Source organism: Xenopus tropicalis, chromosome 1 (genome assembly GCF_000004195.4).
Source record: "Xenopus tropicalis strain Nigerian chromosome 1, UCB_Xtro_10.0, whole genome shotgun sequence".
In the NCBI taxonomy this organism is placed as follows: domain Eukaryota; kingdom Metazoa; phylum Chordata; class Amphibia; order Anura; family Pipidae; genus Xenopus; species Xenopus tropicalis.
In genome coordinates, this window is record NC_030677.2 from 162,367,980 (window position 1) to 162,390,447 (window position 22,468).

At 39.5% G+C, this 22,468-nt stretch overlaps 1 protein-coding gene across 3 annotated transcripts; it reads right to left on the reverse strand.

Moving 5' to 3' along the window:
- Positions 1–1,616: 1,616 nt before the first annotated feature.
- Positions 1,617–21,825, reverse strand: rnf34 (ring finger protein 34, E3 ubiquitin protein ligase). 3 transcript variants are annotated; one of them, XM_012964975.3, is made up of 8 exons: positions 21,684–21,825; positions 14,549–14,640; positions 13,676–13,888; positions 10,848–11,246; positions 7,270–7,320; positions 5,585–5,786; positions 4,774–4,803; positions 1,617–3,263 (listed from the first exon to the last, which is right to left on the reverse strand). In XM_012964975.3, exons 3-8 carry the CDS (start codon positions 13,871–13,873, stop codon positions 3,076–3,078), a joined length of 1,068 nt encoding a protein of 355 aa, XP_012820429.2. In that variant the 5' UTR covers positions 13,874–13,888; positions 14,549–14,640; positions 21,684–21,825; the 3' UTR covers positions 1,617–3,075.
- Positions 21,826–22,468: the final 643 nt, after the last annotated feature.

Here is a 22,468-nt window from a genome sequence, read left to right on the forward strand (position 1 = left end):
GTCATGCGATAACATGGGTGTGGTTTCAAGTGGGTGTGGTTTTAAAAAGGGGAGTGGTCAAAACTGGCTTCCATTGTTCACACCTCAGACCCTGCCCTGAGGTGTGCCATGAAAAATTCCGGCCCTCGGTGCCACAGAAGTTGGACAGCACTGGTCAACATGATTCTGTATGTTAATTTAAAGAGTAAGCCATCCGCTTCAGAATTAAACACATTGAAATTAAAAGCCTATTTAGTTTATCTGAATGCACAAAGCGACAATACTGTTCAAAACAACTTTTTTTAGAAAGGCATTGAGGGTTTTAAACCCCCCGCCTCACCCCCTGCAAGCTGCCATCAAAGTGTTTCCTAGAACCTTACTAAAACTGGCACACACATACTAGGGCAAAAGCCTGTGCCCACAAACTCTCTTCTCTTTACAAAGTGTGATATAACATTGCCACAAACATTCAGTAGAGATTACGTATGGGGAGGGAAAGGAGTATTAAAAGAACAGTAACACCAAAATTAAAGTAATTCAAATTATATTATACACAAGAACCATTAATATCCTGTAAATAATATTCTTATAAGCAGTGCTTAGAGGTGTCATTTTTGTCATATGACTCACTGAAACTTGCATATTATATCACATAATATACCCCCTATTGTAAAATATAAGGATATCAGAAGTCACCTTTGAGTTCCATGACCTGTATAAAGGTATTTGGCTATAACCTTGTGCCTTAATATGGTCATGGAACAGAACTACACTGGTAAAAGTGTTTGCTTCAGAAATACTACTTAATTTATATAGCCATAGGGGTAACGGATATATAGCCATGGCTGCAGTGTAGCCATGGGGGTAACGGAATGGCACAGTTTACAAAGTGAATAAGCTCTGTAGAACACCATTGTATTCTACAGAGCTTATCCATTATCTGCTATGTAACCAGTGTCTTGTTCCAACTTGAATGGCTGCCCCCATGGCTACACAGTAGCATATCTACTGTAGACTTTTTGAAGCAAAACATTTTTTACAAGTGCAGGGCAAGAGTACAAATTTATTACTTGGAAACCAAGCAAATACTTGATTTTTTGTGTTACTGTTCCTTTAGAGATTTCAGTCAAAGAAGATTTGGTTTTACACTTTCACTTCTGCAGCTCACTCCTCTCCAGCACATCAGGCCAGATAGGGCTTTCTACTCTATACATAAACTTTAATGCCAGTGTCAGAAAACCAGTAGAGGGCACAGAAATATTTTGTATGAAGCTGAATGGTACATACCAATGAAATCTTTAGTTATTGCTTGGTACCATCTGGATCTGTAACTTGTAGATACTATTTATTACCAAAGATACCCAGAAGATGAAGATGCTCCACCATTTGCTGCTATAACAGCCTCTTCTCTAATCTCTACTCTTCTGGGTCTCCCCCAAACTGTTGCCAGAACTGTTGGGAATACCATTGTGCGTAGCAACAAGGCTTACTCTCCATTGAAACAGGGTCCCTAGCTTAACGCTTCCCCCATACAAGTTTTTTCACCTTTTCAGGAAAGTGGTGTTAGAAAGGGTGTCTGGACACTTTTGGTCATTCACTGTATCATTTGTACTGCTTTAAAAGGCAAGGAAACAGCATTAACATTTTTTAACATTTTATTGAAATACCAATATTTCATAACATTTGATGGCCCTTTTTTGACAAATTAAAATCTTTTATTTTTTTACTATTATTCTGCCAATTCCTTTACTTTCCCTTGGTAATATTATTAGTTCCGGGGGGTAAAAACACATTGAACTAAAATGACCTGCTGAAATTCTACTTGGCTGGAATAATGCAAAGTTTCTGTTTTTTCAGCAAATGATTATAACAAACGTAAAAAAAAAAAGCAAATTTATAGATAAGCTCCATGTGCAGCCATTGGTGCTCCATGTGAGGCCATTGGTACTCCCTGTTCTGTCTTCACAATAAGCATTAACTTTTCTCTGTAACAATCACTTGGGCGTTAATTGCAATGTGACAATAGGCAAGTATTTTGTCCCTGCGCGGAGCAGTAGTCACATGAGCAGGGAACTTGTTAACAATCAACTGCAACTGCCTGCAGTCTGTTTCCAAGCAACAGTCACCTGACTAGTTAGTGTAACCAAGTGATCCCCAACCAGTGGCTCGTGAGCAACATGTTGCTCACCAACCCCTTGGATGTTGCTCTCAGTGCCCCCAAACCAGGTAGTTAATTTTGAATTCCTGACTTGGTGGCAAGTTTTGGTTGAATAAAAACAAGATTTACTATGAAATAAACTTTCCTGTAAGCTGATAGTGTGCATAGAGGCTGCCTAATAGCCAATCTTAGCCCTTATTTGGCTCCTCCATGAATTATTATAATGCTTGTGTTGCTCTCCAAGTCATCTGACTGTGGCTCACGAGTAAGAAAGGTTGGGGCCCCCTGGTGTAACCTCACCGGAAGCAGCTGAATGTAGTTATTTCAAATGCTTTGTCCCCTTCCCACGTAGCTACTGAATCCTGTGGGGACATAACTCTCAAACCTACCCGGTGTACTGTTGCCCTAAGGGCTATGACACATTTGGAGTTTTCATTGCTGCTATGGAGTAATAGATAAAAAACAAACCCCAAACTGGTAACTGATGAAGAAAAATATGCATTGATTACATTTTGAAAAATGGAGAGCAGCTCTTGTCCTGCAAGTGTTGCCTAAGAAACATGCTGACGCAAGGCAGTTCCCAGAATGCCACTAGTGCCGTGTGTGGCATAGCTCTGAACAGAGGGGGTTTGGCATCACTATGTACACATCCCAATAGTCGGGAGAGTGTGCAAGCACAGATCCAGAATGGTGCACAACAATTTTAATTTTGTACAGATACTTTCTGCTATTTTAACTTCAGATTTACCTTTTTTTAATATTTTGTTATATATAAAATACCCCCAGAAGTGGATTACACACACTCCTCCATGCTGCTTGACTAAGTGCTCTGCTAGCAGATGTTCCTTGCATGTTCAGAGCAAATACAGTACAGAATAACTGAATTTTCCATTTCATCACACCTAGAGACTGGGGCATTATATTTTTGGTCTGGTTGCTTAAGACTTAAATACGTGGACAGCGCGCACCACATACTGGCGGCATATGGGGCACTCGCTCATTCTCTTCCCACATTTAGTGCACGTCACCATGTGGCCACACTCTAGGAGCACACAGTCGATAACTGCATCCATACAGATTCTGCAGAGGTTGTCGTCACTGCCTGTCAATGAGCGGCATTCTTTCTCTGAAAGACAAAATTTATCCCAAAACATAAATGTTGAACAACTGGTTAGTTATAAAGAGAATACTGCACAAGGAGGAAATGTCAATACAGCTGCAACCAGGCTCATACACTACCACTGCGGTAGTTACACAAACCTGATATATGCTAAATCACTGTCACTGTTGTACTTACTCACAGATTTATGCAGTTCTCCCCTCACCATTACCGTTCCCATCAGTCACTATAGCCGCCCTGAATTGCACTATTCCCTGAAGTGCGGAATGCAGTGCAAAAACTAGCAGAGAGTTAACCCCTCTTGCAGTTAAAAGTTCAATGGATTTTAGCACAAACCTTTATACCAATAAACAGTGTTTGTGCTGTAAATATGTTTTGTTTTTTAAACAATTAATTTATTTGTTATAAGGTGCATTAAGCAGAACTGCTGCTTCTAACTGGATCCCAGATGTTGCCCCGCATGCACAATAACTAAGCTATTAGGAGCAGAATACAAATGGCCTGTGGAACAGTTGCAGATGTTTTGTAACACTCTATGTGCCAACACTGCATATGTTCTGTATATCCTCACAGCGGCACAGGCATATCAGTGAGTTACTGGGAAATTCTGGCAGTTACTTCCTACCTCTTGTGATGCTGGGTGGCTATTCAGATGGCTCTACTACCCAAGCTCTACGTGACAGTATTTCTTTAAGAGTCGAAAAGATTAAAAAAAAACTGTGCTCCTCAAAATAAGGGAGCAGAAACAGAGAATCTCTGAGGGAACAGTATCTGGTCACATGTATTAAGGGCTACGCAACATGGAAAGAAAGGATTTTGGAAATAGGGCGTTCTAAAAATGTTTGTTTATACACGGACTAGGCAACCAGCTTCAAAATCCTCACTGACCCCTGCATGTACAGAGACAGATTGCTGAGAGAGGAACAGTGAAGAATAACTTGACTATATCAGAATAGTATAGAACTGACATTTGATTAGGTTTTTTTTTATAATGTGTGATGTTTGAATTATTTTACTTTTTGTTCAGCAGTTCTCCAGCTTGAGATTTTAGTAGCTATCTGGTTACTAGGCTTCAATTTAGCCTAGCAACCCAGCTGTGGTGTGATTGAGACATTGGAATATGAACAAGAGAGGCCTGAAGAGAAAGAAAAGTCATAAAATATAACTTAAACAATAAAGTTGTAGCCTCACAAAATAATAGTTTTTGGGTTCTGGGGTAAGTGACTCCCATTTGAAAGCTGGAAAGAGTTGGAAGAAAAAGGCAAATAATTTAGAACTATGACAAATAAAAAATGAAGATCAAAACTGCCTATTCTGTAAAATACTATAAGTTAATTTGAAGGTGCACTACCCCTTTAAAACACTAAATAACATACATGAATAGGCAGACTATTTGTATATGCCAAATCTAAGCTAAAATAGAAATACGAGCAATCACAAAGCTTGTGGGATCAGGATCGCAGTGCCATCAGCTAAAGTGAAAAAAAATAATGCAAGTAAAAAAAAAGGGACAAACCTGGGTCTGCTTTGCTTTCTGACTTCTGCACTGAAAGAAAGAAACACGAAAAACATGAAGGTAACAATATAGACAAGGACTGCAAACAGAAGAAATAAACAGCACATACTCTCCTGTTTGGGATTCTATCAGCACAATAAGACCTGTCTGCCTTACTACAAGCAGCAGATATGAACTTGTAACGCCAACTCCTCAACCTCAGGCAGCAGCCACACCTGGATGTCTCTATGCTTGTGCATAAGCCCAGGCCGCGTGCATACTCGCGGTACTTGTTTTTGTACTAGAATCGGCTCCGTGTGTCTGAATGCAGCCCAACGCTGTGCCTGTCAGTAAAGGTAAAGAGGCAAGCGGAAGAGCCGAAAGGCTGTTTCTCTGCCTGTATTTATACACAGGCAAAGAAGCAGCTAGGTGTGACTATCGCCTTAATCCAAAAGCTGTAATAAATAGGGATGCACCAAATCAAGGATTCAGGTCGGTATTCGGTCAAGATTCGGCCTTTTCCGTCAGGCCAAACCGAATCCTAAAAATCATGTGACTTTACGCAGAAGTTGAACTTTTTCGCTGCCCGCAACATTTAACCTTCCAAAACCTAACTGGCAAGTGCTAATTAGGATTTGGTTCAGTATTCGGTCGAATCCTTTACGAACGATTTGGAGGTTGAGCTGAATCCAAAAAATTGGATTCGGTGCATCCCTAGTAATAACACATGCTGATATGGGAGAGAAAATATGGAGGACATGATTAGGAAAAAAATAAGGCATTTCATTAGTCATTCCTTCTGAAAGAAGAAACCTTTCCATCCTGTACTTACAAGATTTTCTGTTCTCTTCATTTTCTCTGTATAAGCGACTGACTTTTTCTACCAGTTCCCATTTCTCACAGCATCCCGTGTAGTTGACAAAGTTCCGTGCCAGGATCTCCTTTAGCTGTCTGATTGTGAGCCCATCAATATCCTCCAGTGTTGAAAGATCTGACAGGGACACTCTTGCTCTCTTTCGTGACTGTTCTGCTGTCTGTAAAACCACAATAATACTAAAGACCCCCACAGGCTTAACACCTTTAAAGTGATACTGACACTAAAAACTACTTTTCAAAAAATGTATGTACATAAAAGTTACTTAAAGTTTATCCTAATTGTTTTTTTTTACTGATAGGGCAGCTTTTGTAAGTGTAATTGTTACCTCAAGTTTTTAAACCTGACTGTCCCTGTCAGTTATAGCTACTAATGCTAACAGTATACTGCTGCACAAATATGGCTGCCCCCTTATAAAGGAAATTGGGGGATCTGATAGGTAATGTAAAAGCACTGACAAAATTATAAGGCTCACGCAAATACAATGTTATGATAGATGTAAGAAAGTTTTAAATACTGTTGTCAAAAGTGGTATCAAACTTAGTTTGCCATTTCTTAGCAATGCAGAAAAAAACTGCACTTGAAGACCAATTGCAAATTGTCTGGGCCATACACTGAAAGAGCCACTTGTGAGGAACCACTTGGATGGATGGTGAAAGGTTTTCAACCATCTTTTTACGTCCAGTTAGTTTACACTTACCACTACTAGATATACATCATTAAAATTGCTTATATATGATTACCATCTTGTGGTTTACCTTTAAGGTAAATATTAGTATGTTAAAGAATGGCCTAAGCAACATTCAATTTGGTCTTTATTATTTTTTTTTAAATCTTATAAATTATCAGTCTTCTCTAAATCTTTTGAGCTTTGGGGTTGGGGGGCACTGAACCTGGCAGCCAAATACCAATTAAACTTTGAGGCTACAATTTTATTCATTTTATTACTTATCTGACTATTCAGGCCCTCTCCTGTTCATATTCCAGTCTCTCATTCAAACCACTCCCTGGTAGCTAAGGTAATTTGGACCTTAGCAACCAGATAGCTGCTGAAACTGCAGACTGGAGAACAAAATAGCTAAATAATTAAAAACCCTTAAATAACAAAAATTGAAAACCAATTGGAAAACCGATTGCAAATTGTCTCAGAATATCATTCTCTTCATCATACTAAAAGTTAACTCAAAGGTGAACAACCCCTTTAATTGTATCTGTATTTTCTGTGTTAAGTCATCCATAAAGGCTATGGCACGCAAGATTTCTTGATTGCAAGTGTCGGGGAGCAGTTTTGCACAAATGCAGAAATCCCTCTGGTTTTTGGATTGTCTCTCTTTTAAGCAGCAAACAAAGTGTCTTGTGTTGCAAATCCCTAAGAAGGTCCAGCACAGTGACTGCCTTCCGAGTCTGAGTTAAATAATCTTGAGGCTTCACAAGGCAAAAGAAACACTAATTTTAGCGGTTAGCATGTTTTATAGTACAGTTATAGGATCTTCAGCATGTTTGGGACCTGGGGTCTTCTGGATAGGGGTCTTTCTAGAATTTGGATCTCCATACCTTAAGTCTGCTAAAAAAGGTATATACCTGTATCAGAAAATAAAGTTCAAAATGCAAATAACTAGAAGTTAGTAATGAGCTCTACTTGCCTGTAGTTCTTGCGGTTCTGTATCAGATGCCGAGATTATTTCAGATGTACCCTAGACAAACACAGCAATAAATAGTGTAAAAGATATTTACTTATGTATCAGTTAAAGGGGATGCTGATCTCAGGACACATCTGAATTTGAACAGCCAGGGCCATTACAAATATTTTTGTAATTGAACTCTATTTTAAAAAGTTAAGAGTGTTCAAGATATCTATCTCTACAGTTTTCTCTGTTTCACTGTCATGCTGTGCTTTCTAAACCCTGACAAGCATCACTTAAATGACTTGTTCATAATCGTGTGGGCAGTGTGTGCTGTCACACGAGCCCCTTCTCACACGAGGCAATCAAATAAAATGCAGGACCAGCAGAGAGCAGATGCAGAGGTCGATATCAGGAAAAAGCTTTCAAACAACTTTTTTCCAGTTTTCCACCAAAAGCTTAAAATATTACTATCAACAGATAATACATTAAAGCAGATACTGTACAGCTTAATTCATATCTAAGTGTTTCACTTTCCAAGTGAAGTAATGCAGTATACACAGTGCAGTGTAGTGACTCATGTACAGAAGGTGTACAGTGGGCAGATTAAACAACCATTAAATAAGTGCATGGCCCAACAAAGGAGTGCTAATTCTGCAGGTCATGGTTTACAAATGTATTATTGGACACTGCTTTAAGGACAGCAAGGTACACATTTTGCTCTGAGAAGACAACTGATTTAAAAGCATGAAGAAACTATTTGCATCAAGCTGGAAACCGCCATTCATTAAAGGTGAGTATACCCCTTGTTCAACATGAGTTCAATGAATAGGACACATGCTGAGCAAACTTTAGTACATGAAGTATATAGTTACATAGTTACATAGTTACTTAGGGTTGAAAAAAAGACCATTGTCCATCAAGTTCAACCCATCCGAGTAAACCCAGCACACAACCTATACTAACCAATCTATACACTCACATACATAAACTATATATACAACCAGTAATACTAACTGTAGATATTAGTATCACAATAGCCTTGGATATTCTGCTTGTCCAAAAACTCATCAAGGCCCCTTTTATAGGCATTAACAGAATCTGCCATTACCACATCACTAGGAAGGGCATTCCCCAACCTCACTGCCCTCACCGTGAAAAACCACCTACGCTGCTTCAAATGGAAGCTCTGTTCCTCTAATCTATAGGGGTGACCTCTGGTGCGTTGATTGTTTTTATGGGAAAAAAGAACATCCCCATCTGCCTATAATCCCCTCTAATGTACTTGTACAGAGTAATCATGTCCCCTCGCAAGCGCCTCTTTTCCAGAGAAAACAACCCCAACCTCGACAGTCTAACCTCATAGCTTAAATCTTCCATCCCCTTAACCAGTTTAGTTGCACGTCTCTGCACTCTCTCCAGCTCATTAATATCCTTCTTAAGGACTGGAGCCCAAAACTGCACTTCATACTCAAGGTGAGGCCTTACCAGGGACCTATAAAGGGGCAAAATTATGTTCTCATCCCTTGAGTCAATGCCCTTTTTTATACAAGACAGCACTGTATTTGCTTTAGTAGCCACAGAATGACACTGCCTGGCATTAGACAACTTGTGATCTACAAAAACCCCTAGATCCTTCTCCATTAAGGAAACCCCCAACACACTACCATTCAGTAGATAGTTCGCGTTTATATTATTTCTACCAAAGTGCATAACTTTGCACTTGTCAACATTGAACCTCATTTTCCAGTTTGCTGCCCAGTTTTCCAATTTTGTCAAATCGCTCTGCAAAGCGGCAGCATCCTGCATGGAACTTATAGTTTTGCACAATTTAGTGTCATCAGCAAAAATAGAAACAGTACTGTCTATGCCCACCTCCAGGTCATTAATAAACAAGTTAAAAAGCAAAGGACCAAGGAATGACCCCTGCGGTACTCCACTAACCACACTGGCCCAATTAGAAAATGTTCCATTTACCACCACTCTTTGTACTCTATCCTTCAGCCAGTTCTCTATCCAATTACAAATATTATGTTCTAGGCCAATATTCCTCAATTTGATCATTAACCTTCTGTGAGGTACTGTATCAAACGCTTTAGCAAAATCTAAGTAGATGACATCAACTGCCATTCCAGCATCAAGGTTCCTGCTCACCTCCTCATAAAAGGCAACTAAATTAGTCTGGCAAGATCTGTTACGCATAAAACCATGCTGGCACAAACTAATAGTATTGTGAACTGCAATGTATTCAACTATCCTATCCCTTATTACCCCTTCCAGAAGCTTTCCTACTACTGATGTCAGACTTACAGGCCTATAGTTTTCAGGCTGAGAACGAGATCCCTTTTTAAATAATGGCACCACATTAGCAATTCGCCAGTCTCTCGGCACCATGCCAAACCTCAACGAATCCTGAAAAATTATGTGAAGAGGCTTGGCAATCACAGCACTCAGCTCATTTAATACCCTGGGATGAATCCCATCCGGCCCTGGACCTTTGTTTACCTTTACATGTTCAAGTCTCTTTTGAATTTCCTCCTGAGTGACCCACGCGTCAGTAGCTAAATTACTAGCACTGGGTATATTAAAAGGGAAGCCTTCATTAGGTGGCTCCTCAGATGTATAGACAGATGAAAAATAAGAGTTCAAAATTTCTGCTTTTTCCCCGTTCTCATCAACCAACGTACCCCCCCGTGATAATAAGGTTCCCACCCCTTCTTGCTTCATTTTTTTACTATTCACATAATTAAAAAATAATTTTGGATTCTTTTTACTCCTAGCTGCAATACCCCTTTCCATCTCTATTTTAGCTTGCCTGATAGCTTTTTTGCATGCTTTATTTGCTTCCTTGTACCTGATGAAAGTTTCCGCGGTCCCAGCTAACTTGAATGCTTTAAAAGCACGTTTTTTATTACCAACCTCGACCCTAACTCTTTTATTCAGCCATAAAGGTTTTGCTTTGCGATGCCTCTCCTTGCTTACAAGGGGAATATACTGTTGTGTATACTTGCAAAGCAATGTTTTAAAGATGTTCCATTTTCCTTCTGTGTCTAACCCCATGAAAAGCCTTTCCCAGTTGACACATTGCAGAGATGCCCTTATACTGGCAAAATCTGCACGTCTAAAATTGAGCGTTTTAGTAAGTCCCTTATAGAGCTGTCTCTGTAGCATTATCTCAAAGGAGACCATGTATACTGCCTTTCGGTCATGGACTTGTATGATTAACTCTTGCTGCAATAAGTTCCTTGCCACCGTGATAACTAAATTATGCTGATGTTACAACCATTCACCCCTCTATTAATTTTAACATCTGCTTTTATAAACTTCACAGCACCCTGCAGTTTAGGCTATGACAAATGTTCAGGTAAGGGTAACCTTACATTTGACTTTGGTCATGCCCATTCCCACACCTTGTGTCTCAACCCTTTCTCCTTGTAGATTGTAAGCTCTTTTGGGCAGGGCTCTCTTCACGTCTTGTATAGGTTATTGATTGCTTTATATGTTACTTTGTATGTCCAATGTATGAAACCCACTTATTGTACAGAGCTGTGGAATATGTTGGCGCTTTATAAATAAATGTTAATAATAATTTGATTTACCTGGGATGTGGCTGTGCTACCACTTCTTTCAGATAGTTCTCCCTGAGATGAGGACACTGATGGTGAAGGCGCAGAAGGTGAAGAGAAAAATGAATGTGTGAAGAAGCTGGAGGACCGAGATCTTGCAGAGCTGTCCATACTAATGTCCATTTCTTCTGTGGGACAAGGGCCATGATGGCACAATACCAGATCTACCAAATCTTCTTTTTCTCTGCAACTGTCAGTGGGGATGTTTCTAAGGGATAGATACTGCCGCAGATCCTTTACTTTTAACTTCATTAGCTGAGGCCTTTGAAAGTCTGTCTCCTGTAGCAGATGGCAGGTACTGCAGCGTCTAAAGTTCTCCTGAGGTGTAGAGCACACTGAGCAGAAATCCTTCTTGCAATCACAGCACACATGCTAAAAGAGAATGAAAGGGTCAGTCACTGGTAAGCAGAAAACATTCATGACTTTCTATTTTCAATACATTTTTTTTATTTTATAAAACAAATAGTAGAAACATTGTTATAAAGGTTAAATTCATCAAAAACAATTAATAGAAATTATATGACTTCAAGGGCAGAACTGAATTTATAAGCAAAATAAAACCAGACAATATGTTATAACCAGTAACTCAAGGGCAAAGAAAGTAAATCAAGAGTATAGAAAGTTAAGAACAATGACATGGGGTAGTCTCTTTAAGGTCCCTGAGTTCTACAATGAAAGTAAATTGGGAAGTTAGTGTGCCCCCAAATCTATATACTATTCAAGGTTGCAAAGTTTTTTCAAATTGAGCATATTTGTCCCGGGTAATGCTAGTTTTTTTTTCTAATATAGTTTTGCTTTAAGGTATGAGAAAATGATTGACCTTTATTTCCAAGCTTTTGTCAGAGTCTGACTTACTAATTGTATTTGAGCCTTAGTAAGAGTTTCTGGAACACCCCAAGTAATGGGACCCCTGGGTATTAATATAGCATGAACCCTGGTGAATTTATGCTGGGTCCACCACTGGAAGAGCATGGGTATTTCTGAATAGTGGTGCTACAGGTATATGTCGAGAAATACTTTTCAGGGAAAGTAGTAGCTACTCATATCAGGAAATAGAGCTGGGCGGTATGACCAAAAATTTATATTACGGGATTTTGCAAAATTATATCGGTGTCACGGTATTTGACGGTAATTTTTTTTCCATGCATGATTAGGTGTTAACCCCATTTCCTAATAAATTAGAGAATAATTACTGCAGTATTGAAAATCAGAGTCAGGCAAGCGAAGGATCGGCAACAGAGATCGGCAAGTCGTAAGGTAAATCAGGCAGGCTTAGTTTCCCAGGCAAGGCCGCAGACAACATAGCACAGGAGGAGGCATTTGATAGCTTTAAATACCCCCCACGCATGCGCAGAACCGGCGCCGTCAGCGCGTCACGGACGTGCACGCTTTGACATGTACGTGCGCTTTGACGCACGCGCACCTGGACGCGCGTGCGCAGCGTCCTGCGGACAACGGGACGCGTGCGCGCACGCAAGGAGGCGTGCGAGACCGGGCCGCACGGGTGAGTACCCTGATACCCCGGTATTGCGGTATCTGAAAAATGAATATAGTTTAAAAAAAAAATACCGGTATTCGGTATTAAACGGTATATCGCCCAGCCCTATCAGGATACTGGGATTTTGGAATCCAAACAAATTATTCCGCTGAATAAGGTGCTGTAAAAGGTGTTTTCTAGATGGCATGAAGCAAGGGGATGGTGAGCAGTTGAGCAGCTCTATAGTAAGTGTAGAGATGTGGAAACCCCAACCCACCAGAATCTCTAGATCTATATGATATTGCAAGGCTGGCCCTCAAGAGACTCCCCCATGAGATCAATTACTGATATTTTGCCTCTAATAAGGAGTCATTATATCTTAGTTGGGTTCAGGTATAAGGTACTGTTTTATTATTACAGAGATCTCCTACTAAACTGAAATGGGCTCAGGACCAAGACTGCACTGATAATCCAACACACTTTCTAATAGAAAGTGTTGAAAAGTGTTACAGTTGTTCTGGATAAAGGGGTTAACTTACAATTAGTAACTAACTATTAGTATGTATGTTTTAGAACTGCCTATTCTAAAACTGCTGAACAAAAAGTGAAATAACTAAAAAAAACTACAAATAAGAAATAAAGACCAGTTGCAAATTACTCTCTACATCATACTAAAAGTTAACTCAAAGGTGAGCAACCCCTTTAAGACTCTGTAGGGCAATGCAAAAGTTAACAGTCAGTCACCGTCAACAATAAATGTAATTTTAGCAGTGATGCCTGGATGTTAACTATGATAATTATATGAGACCCTGGTGAAGAAATTTCAGCAACCCTGAATTCAGATGATCTCTATCAGGGGAGCCACACAAGCACTAAATAAGTTCTTTGGGGATGCCAAATAAAGGCTGTGATTGGCTATTCGGTAGCCCCATGTAGACTGCTAGTCTGCAGCAGGCTCTGCTTGGAGTAAAACTGCGTCTCTGTGCTTCCAAAACTTGCCTCCAAGTCAGAAATGTAAAAATGGGCACCTACTTTGGGGCTGCTAGGAGCAACATCAAAGGGGGTGGTGAGAAACATGTTGCTCCTGCGCCACTGGTTGGAAATTACTGCACTAGGGCATCTTAAATTTGAACATCAGAACTAATCTGAAGAATAATAATTATAAATGTTATGATAAGGGCTACGTTTATGGGTTAGATACTTTTCAATTCATTATTTACCAGTTTAAAAAAAAAATATCATAAATCCCAAGGGAGTTAAACATAACAGACTACACTGCTATCACTTTCTTTTGCAACAATACATACTAGTTTTTGACTCTTACCTTCTTCCTAAAGACAGAGAATGCTAGTCCACATGCTTTACACACAATGCTGCTAGAGGAAGAGGAAGGATAAGGAGAAAAATCCGTATTTGATGTAAATCGAAATGGCCCAGCTCCTCCTCCGAAACCTGGTTGTTGACCTCGCACGGCTCCGGTACCCATGACTTCATTCAGCAAGCCACAGCAAGAAGCCCACATGGAGCTGGCCCCCGCCTATAGAGTTTAAAGAATTACATGTTGAACGCGATCAAGGAGAGTGTGTTAACCAATTAAAAGGTGCTAATGCCAAGAATTACTGGGAAGCCCCAGCTTTGGTAGGCTCACTATCTCATCTTCCTTTAGTTGTGGAGTGCACAGATTTGTAATGGCTGAATATGGGATAGGAGTTTTACTGGTGAACCTCTCACCTGCCTTATGACTATGGTGATAATGCAGTGGGAATGGGCAACTAAGCTTCAGGTAGGAATAAGTACATAAAGGCTGTGAGCTGCAGGGGGAGCACAGTGAATTCCGTTTCCTGGCTTTACTTTGTTACCAAATAAGAGAAAATAAAGCTAGCCATACACTTAGATCTGACTGGCTGACATGGATGGAAAATGACTTGTTCTGTGCTGCATATATGACATGCCTGGTTGCAGGTAAAGCAATTCTGGAGGGAAAAGGAGCTAATGCAGTGCGTTTTTTTTTTTTTTGACTGGCTGACTATACTAATACACGTGTAATATTGAAAAAATCTGACACATAACTGTACTGGGTTGGGTAAAAATTATCATTTTCAACCCACACATGGAAAGGTACAAAGCCAAATTGGCTTACTGGATCTGTCTGTGTGTGGCCAGCAGCCTTGAAATATAACATATAGAGTACATTTACCTTTATTTAAAACATCTTATGGTGCAATTTCGCTCTATACAGTACTACAGCAGCACTTTGAAATAATGAGATGATGAGGGATGCTCATAACCCTGTGGGAGAAGAGGAAATGGTTGGGGTGTGGGAGAGTAGGGTGGATAAGGAGAGAGAAGAGAACAATGCATGGTGGAAGCAATAGAGGGTAAGAAGGAGAAATACCACAGGGCAGTTCTATTGGCAGAGAGAAAGTAAGGATGGGGGAAAGGAAAGCAGAGAGGAAAAGAGAAAAGTTTAAACAAGCGATACATTGCTCTTTATCAATACAGATTTACATACTGTTACCTAATATACCTAACCACATTGATAAATTCATTTTTTTCTCAAAGAAATTAAAAGTACTTTCATTTTTCATCTTCCCCTCAAAGCAACTGTGGGAGAAGAACAAGGGACTCTCTACCCATAACTGTTTGATGCATATAAAAAGTTTCCAATAGATACACACTTTGGGGAGGGTAGAATATATTTTAACAACAAGGCCCATATATTTTGTTCAGCTGTATGTCTCCCCTTATAGAGTCCAGACAAAGAGTACAGTTTTAATAGAAAACTACAACAGAGAAAGGACCCATGTGGTCCAAAACATGTAGTGCTAGGCATCTCTAAATAAACACTTGCTTGCACAGTCAGAGCTCTCCAGTGGATTCTAATTGATGTTCATGATAAATCCTTAACCACTGTACAAAGAGACTCAAGACACCACTATTTACTGCAGTACGGAACTACTTCTTAGGTCCGTGCGTTTGTCATCCCACCGGCGATTTACATTCTAGCCGGTGGGATGGCAATGCGGGGAGATTAGTCACCCGCGACAATGGAGATTTGTTGCGGCACGACTAATCTTCCCGTGTGTCACAGACCTTAGCAGCTACTTGTCACAGCCCCTAAACGCCAGAAAATCCCCCGCCATAGACAATACTGAGAATTGCCCCTGCTAAAACACATGTATAGACAATTATCAGTAAAAGAACAGCATTGTCTATTTTAGTAGCCATGACAAGTAGCTGCTACTAGCAGCCCCGTGTGTCTTCACCCTTAGGAGATTTTGGACTGAGCTTATACATAGCACTCAATCTATCATTGTTGCTTAAAGAAAATGGGTCTCCACCTGAGCATTACATTCATCTTAATTCACTAGTTTGAATTAAGATGAATAAAATGCCTCCTTTATTACCAAGGTTATACATGAAAGCAAGATGCCATACTGCATGCAAACTTTAAAAAATGTTCCCCTAAGTTAAATCAATTACAGAAAAGATTTGAAGGTAAATAGGTTGTAATTGTGGTATCCCCAGCCCCTCCTACCTAGATTTCCAGCACTCTGTCACAGGAGTTAAGAGTTAAGTCTGCTGGGTGACATCATATAAGGAAGTAAAAAGCGACTGTGGTGTTTATAGGGGTTACTGACTCCCCCAAGCACAGGGTCTGTGCAGAAGTGAATGATCAGCAGAGGTATGATTCTGAGATGAATATCTCTTAAACTGCACATTTTTTGTTTGCGGTCTATATGGCAACGATTGTTTTATTAATGTGAAACTGTTGTGAATGTTGTACAAAGGTGATCAATCCTTTTAAATCAGATCTTTGCTGCTAACACAGTGTGTAACCAAGTGGGCCACTGATATACTTAAGGTTCCCTCATATATAAAATAGAAAATATTATTAGGCAGATTACCTTGGCTTGACTGCCAACCTAATCTGAATTCATTTCCAAGATGACTACATCTAAATCTGCCTTAATTTTTTTTTAGATCTAGAAGCATGCACATTTCTGCCTTTTGTTTTTGTATGTACAAATCTAGTAGTACAAGCTGGCCAGACTAAAAGTTGCTCGGAGGCACAATGGGTAAGGTTATAAGACTATTTCCCCAAAATAGACTGCACGGCAACCAATCAAAATTTTTTTCCATTACTCATGCACCAGACCAGTATATGATAATTTCTTATTGGTTGCTATGGGCTACAGAGCAAATGGCACAGCAAGGGGCTAATTTTTATCAGTACGGTAACCTATAGCAACCAATCAGAAATTATCCTTCATTGTATAACTTACAGTAGACTAATTGTGATCAGAAAGTGACTTGAAATAACGTATGTATGTACTGCACTCATATGACACTAAGGGTGAAGACACACAGAGCTACTAGTAGCAGCTACTTGTCACGGCTACTAAAATAGACAACGCTGATCATTTACTGATAATTGTCTCTATGTGTGTTTTAGCAGTGGCAATTCTGAGTATTGTCTATGGCAGGGTATTCTGGAGTTTAGTAGCTGTGACAAGTAGCTGCTACTAAGTAGCTCCATGTGTCTTTGCCTTTAACATTCACCTGTATGTATGTATGTTGTATGTATGTTGTATGTATGTTGTATGTATGTTGTATGTATGTTGTATGTATGCTGCAGGCAGAAAAAATTGTGGGCAGTGTGGCACCATAGATATTTGAAACACAATCTTAAACAGACTTAACAAAGAATAAAACGGCATGCTTACAGAATCAGCACATCTTCACTACACCAGAGCACCGGTGCTGCATACAGCAATAATATTACTATGGCACCCTGGAAAGTCTGCACCCTTTCCCCCAAAATAATAGGGGGAATTTCATGTGTCTGTGTGCCATTCACTTCAGTAAAACGGTTGAGGGACAACAAGGGGCAAAACAGAATTTCAAATTGGTGCAGGGTATATTACATGGAGCTACTTAGTAGCAGCTACTTGTCTTGACTACTAAATGCTGAAAATACCCTGCCATAGACAATACTGAGAATTGCCTCTGCTAAAACACATGTGGAGACAATTATCAGTAAGTGATCAGCATTGTCAAATTTTGTAGCCATGACAAAGGCACAGTAACAATTTCCTTCTAAATGTGCAGTCACTACCGGTATGCCTTTAGAGATTAAATGCTAAAACTATGGGTCAGAGGTTCAGCAGAATCACAGCCCTTTGTTGAGGGATCTGGATTCAGACAAATTCTTGGCGTTCTGCAAGACTGAATGACGTCTGTATTTTCTATATAGTTGCCTGAGGGCATGTGCCTAGGACAGTAGTCCTTAGTTGCATATATGGAAACAAATGCATAAAAAAAATCCTACCCATCACTTGCAGCTAAAATCTAGAGGTGGAAATGGGGTATCTCCATCCTAAGTAATCAGCACGGGCAAAATGTTCAAAGATTGTTCCGAGCCTGAGCCAATCTAATAGGGTCAGGGGCAGGCAGGGGCCTGTGGCTAGGATGCTGCTTAAAGGACATGTAAAGCCTACATTTGTTTTGCCTACAATATATATCAATTGGGCACGTCGCCCCCACCCAATTGGCATAATTTGTACTGCATATATCCCCACCGCTTGCCAGCACCATCGCTTAGAACAACTGAGCATGCCCACAAGCCAGAAGTCAAAGCAAATTCCTGAGGGAGGGGGCCGAGTGGGTTACAGGAGGAGAAGGAAATCTAAGTGATTAAGGGGATGCTGCAGCCTTACTATTAACCTCTGGACAACCAGTGTGGCAGGTATTGAAAGATTTCAAAGAGGCTGTTCACTGATTAAATTTTTGTGTGTGGGGTTTACACATCCTTTAAATTATTATAAAATTATTATTAAATATTTAAATGATGGTTCAGCCTGTATAAACAAGAAGAGGGAACAAAACATCAAACTTCATCAGTCGTTTATTGAAATAGAAAGGTTTCACTTGCCCATGGGAGATGTGGTTAAATATAAGAAAGTGAGCCCTACACCTTCTACCTTCATAAATATATATCACTCCACTGTGCATTTAGAAACTGACCCAGTGTGCTGGTCAAGCCAAAAGAGAATTATATATATGTAATGTGGTACCCAGAGGGGAACAAAAAAGTGTAAAAAGACAGCACAACCTATTAGTGGTCGCTATAACAAATTGGTTGATGGGTTATTTGTGCAGATATGTCAGTATATAAATCTATAATGAAGGACTGTCTGTTATATATTTAAAATTTAACTTTGATTTGTGCTCTGATTAAACAAAATTAGTATACATATATCACTCATGTAAATAAAAGCAATTAAAAGATGAGCTATATTTGCAGCGTGTTACGTAGTGAGATCACACTAGAGACCAGGACTTTATCATTATTTGGCCGGGTACTGTTATAATAGGCTGAGTACTGTTATAATAAAAGACAGGCTCCTCTGCCTGGATTTGTGAGGATAGCCAAACAACGTCCTGGTCTCTAGTGTAATTTCACTTCATAACACACTCCACACAGCTTGTCAATTAGCTTTTATTATATATGAGTAATATATGTATACTCATTTCTTTTAGCAAAGCACAACATCAGAGTTTTAAATATACAGATATGTGATCCCTTATCTGGAAACTCGTTATCCAGAAAGTTCCAAATTACGGAATGGCCATCTCCCATAGACTCCATTATAAGCAAATAATTCTAAATTATTAAAAATAAAAAAATAATTTTAAAAAAGATTTTCTTTTTCTCTGTAATTATAAAACAGTACCTTCTACTTGATCCCAACTAAGATATAATTAATCCTTATTTGAGGCAAAACAATGTTTTTGGGTTTATTCAATATTTAAATGATTTTTAGCAGACTTAAGTTATGAAGATCCAAATTACAGAAAGATCCCTTATACCCCGGGTCCGGAGCATTCTTGTAACAGGTCCCATACCTGTATAACAGCCATTCATCCATTATAGATTTGTATACTGACATCTCTACAAATATCCCATCAACCAATTTGTGATAGTAACTACTAATGGTGCGGCCTTTTTCCACTTTGTTGTGCCCTTCTGGGTACCATATTAGATCCAATGGAGATATGGGACAACTATGCTCTACACAGATTATGTTGACATTACTTCATATTTGGCTGCATTTATGATACCCTATTGACTTTTTTATGCACTATTAGCACAGGTAGAAGATCGATTATCCAGAACATCTGGAACCTGGGTTTTTAGATGAGTCTACTAAAACATTAAATAAACCCAACAGGATTGTTTTGCCACCAATATGGATTCACACAGCTTAGTTACCATCAAGTACAAGCTACTACTTTATTATTACAGAGAAAAGAAATAATAATTTTTAAATAACTAGAATTATTGGTTAAAATGGACTTCCCATAATTTGAACATTTGTGGATATCAGGTTTCCAGATAAAAGAAACCATACCTGTATGAAATGTTCCCTTTTTCTCTGTTTATTGCCTATTGTGCTTAAAGTGCCCCTTAATATGATGTTTGTTTTCATAGGGTTCAGCTTTGGTACAGTATTTGATCAAATCTTTTGTGGAGGATTCAATATTCAAATGAATAAAAAAAGCATTAGACAACATTCTAGTTTCAAAAGCAACTTATCAACTAAGGGGGAAAAAAACAACAAATACAACGAAAATGCAATAATTATCCATCCATTAACAAAGCCAAAAACCCTCAGCTGTTACTGCTAGGGTTTAAGCTATGAATGATTTAGAGATCCATGAATGAGCTGCTGAAGCTGTAAGCATACACCACTTCAACATGAAGCCAAGCCAAGGCTGTGCAAGTGACTGTTCTGTGAGACAAAGGTACAAAACCTAGAACAATAAAAGCTGGTGCTGTTTGTAATGTGGCACTCACTTGATTTGATTGCTGCCAGCCAAAGGGCATGGTCTTAAATGTTAAAGGAGAAGGAAAGGTAAAAACTAAGTAAACTTTATCAGAAAAGAATGTAAATAAGCACTTTCAGTAATGCTGCACTGAGTCCTCTATCAAAAGAAACACAGGATTTCTTGTCTCTTTTTTTGTAAACATGATGTGTCTGACTTCCTCTCTCAGAAACATATATTCCTGGGGCCAGAGTCTGCGCAGTTATCTCCTCTCTCCTGCTCCCCCCTCCTTAGGAATGTGTGATCTCAGCTATAAAGGCTAGAGCTGGAGCAGGAAGCAACTTAAAATGGCAGCTGCTATCTTAAGCAAACCGAGAAAGCTTCTAAAACTGTTTACTCAGGTATGGTAATGGTTGGCTCTAGGTGGCACTAATGTGGTGAATCTATTGGCAGTAAAATGTCAAAATGACTTTCCTTCTCCTTTAAGGAATACAATAAATAAGGTCACAATCATATTTGTGCCTATCAGTCGTTCCAACGTTACAAAACTGATCCAGATGGATGACTACATCTAGATACTTGTAAGCAAAAACATAAATGCTATCTGCCTGTAAAAATTAAATCATGGCCCAACATTAGCAGCAGGATTACTGTCTCATAAGCATATAATAAAACTGAGCAGAACTGCCCATTTCCCTGTATACATCAATGACCCCAGTAGCCAAAGAGTCTGCCTGCTCTATTATAATTCCACTGGAAATGTAAGAAGGTTTGCTATAAGAATGTACATAATTCTTCCCGTGAAGGGAAGAGAACAAGCGGGGTCTGTGCAGATATAGGTGTATTTATCAAAGAATACATTGCATTTTCCTAAATAGCCCAGAAGCCTGTACAGGTGAATAGGGGATGGATGGAATTTTAGATAATTTAGTTGGTGAAACCTTCATGGCCTGCAAAGCTTACACTGGAGAAAAACCAATATCACTGGAATAGGGGGAAATGAATGAAAAGTTATTTTCATTATTATGAGGAAAACAATGACACTACAACATTTCCTGTGCTATCACTGAGCTCATCTGAAAAGCTTTGTACAGTGATTTTTTTTAATCTAAACAAATGCCTTTTCTCTGGTGACGTGTGACTTGTGCCAAGAGAAGTGGTGCCGCTAATCTGTGCATTGATGTGCGCCCTGCGCCCCATACTAACTACACTCTCCCCAGGGTCCGCATAGGAATTGTAGGGAGCTCAGTGCCCGGATCTAGCGAGCTCAGCTGAACTCACGTAAGAGGTCAAGGTAACAGGATTTCTTAGGTTTCTATTGTCATCACCTGAAGCTTAGCGTTACCATGAAGGAATCTGCGAAAGCTCCTTAGGTACCACAGCAAAGATGTCTCTCAGCTAAACACGCCTATAAAGGAGCGATGGCACAATATAACGGCACTGCAGAGGCAGAAACAAAACAGAATGGCCGCTCGGCCCTGCTCCATTATTGCCAAAATTACCTTCATGACACCACCCGTTCTGAGCTCCACACCGGCCAGCTCCCTAACAACCAACCATCAGCCTCCTGCCTCAAACCCCATCATCAACACGCTGCGTCACACGGCTCGATCGACGTCATTGATCTCTAACTGTGTAGCGGCCATTATGGTCCTGGGCAAGTGAGCAATTCATTCATGCTTCTTCCCACTGTAGTTTCCCACAGGCAGCCTCTGGGGTATGGACGTTTAATCAGTGATGGAAAATCACTAACAGGAGAACCACGCCATGCCTGATACATATATATGCTTCTGAGTTTAACGAGCCACCAAGCTATTATTATAGCACCCTTTCCTAAGACTCTATACACTTATTTATACGCATGTATTGCTTTCTCTAGCTATTCAGTATTTAATTTAGAAGCATGCTGAATGGTTGCTTAGAAAGGCAGAAGTCTAATTTCTGTGTTGACTGATAGTTTTTTCCTTTATATAGAATGCTAAATTATTTGTTGACATTATATAAATGAATGTAATAAATTAGGGAAATATATAAATAAACAGCTACTACTGAGGTTTTATGATTACTTTTTTTATGAGATGCATTTACAGTTCTGATATAGCTGAATGTACTACATTATCATATAGTCATCTTGTTACCTAAAATAGCAAAATGACTGTACAGTTTGGGCTATCCATGGTAGGGCAACAGTCTTCATGTTGCATTTAACTCTACTTAGCTTTAAGATTATTATCTTAATCCGTTTGTATTAATGTATTCTACTGTACAGCGTTGTGTACATAAGTAG

Coding starts and splice junctions, on each gene's coding strand:
- rnf34 (XM_012964975.3), bottom strand. CDS start 13,873: ATGTGGGCTTCTTGCTGTGGCTTGCTGAATGAAGTCATGGGTACCGGA. Junction 5,787..7,269: donor CAGAACCGCAAGAACTACAG/GCAAGTAGAGCT, acceptor GTGGTTTTACAG/ACAGCAGAACAGTCACGAAA. Junction 4,804..5,584: donor TGAAGAGAACAGAAAATCTT/GTAAGTACAGGA, acceptor TCTTTCTTTCAG/TGCAGAAGTCAGAAAGCAAA.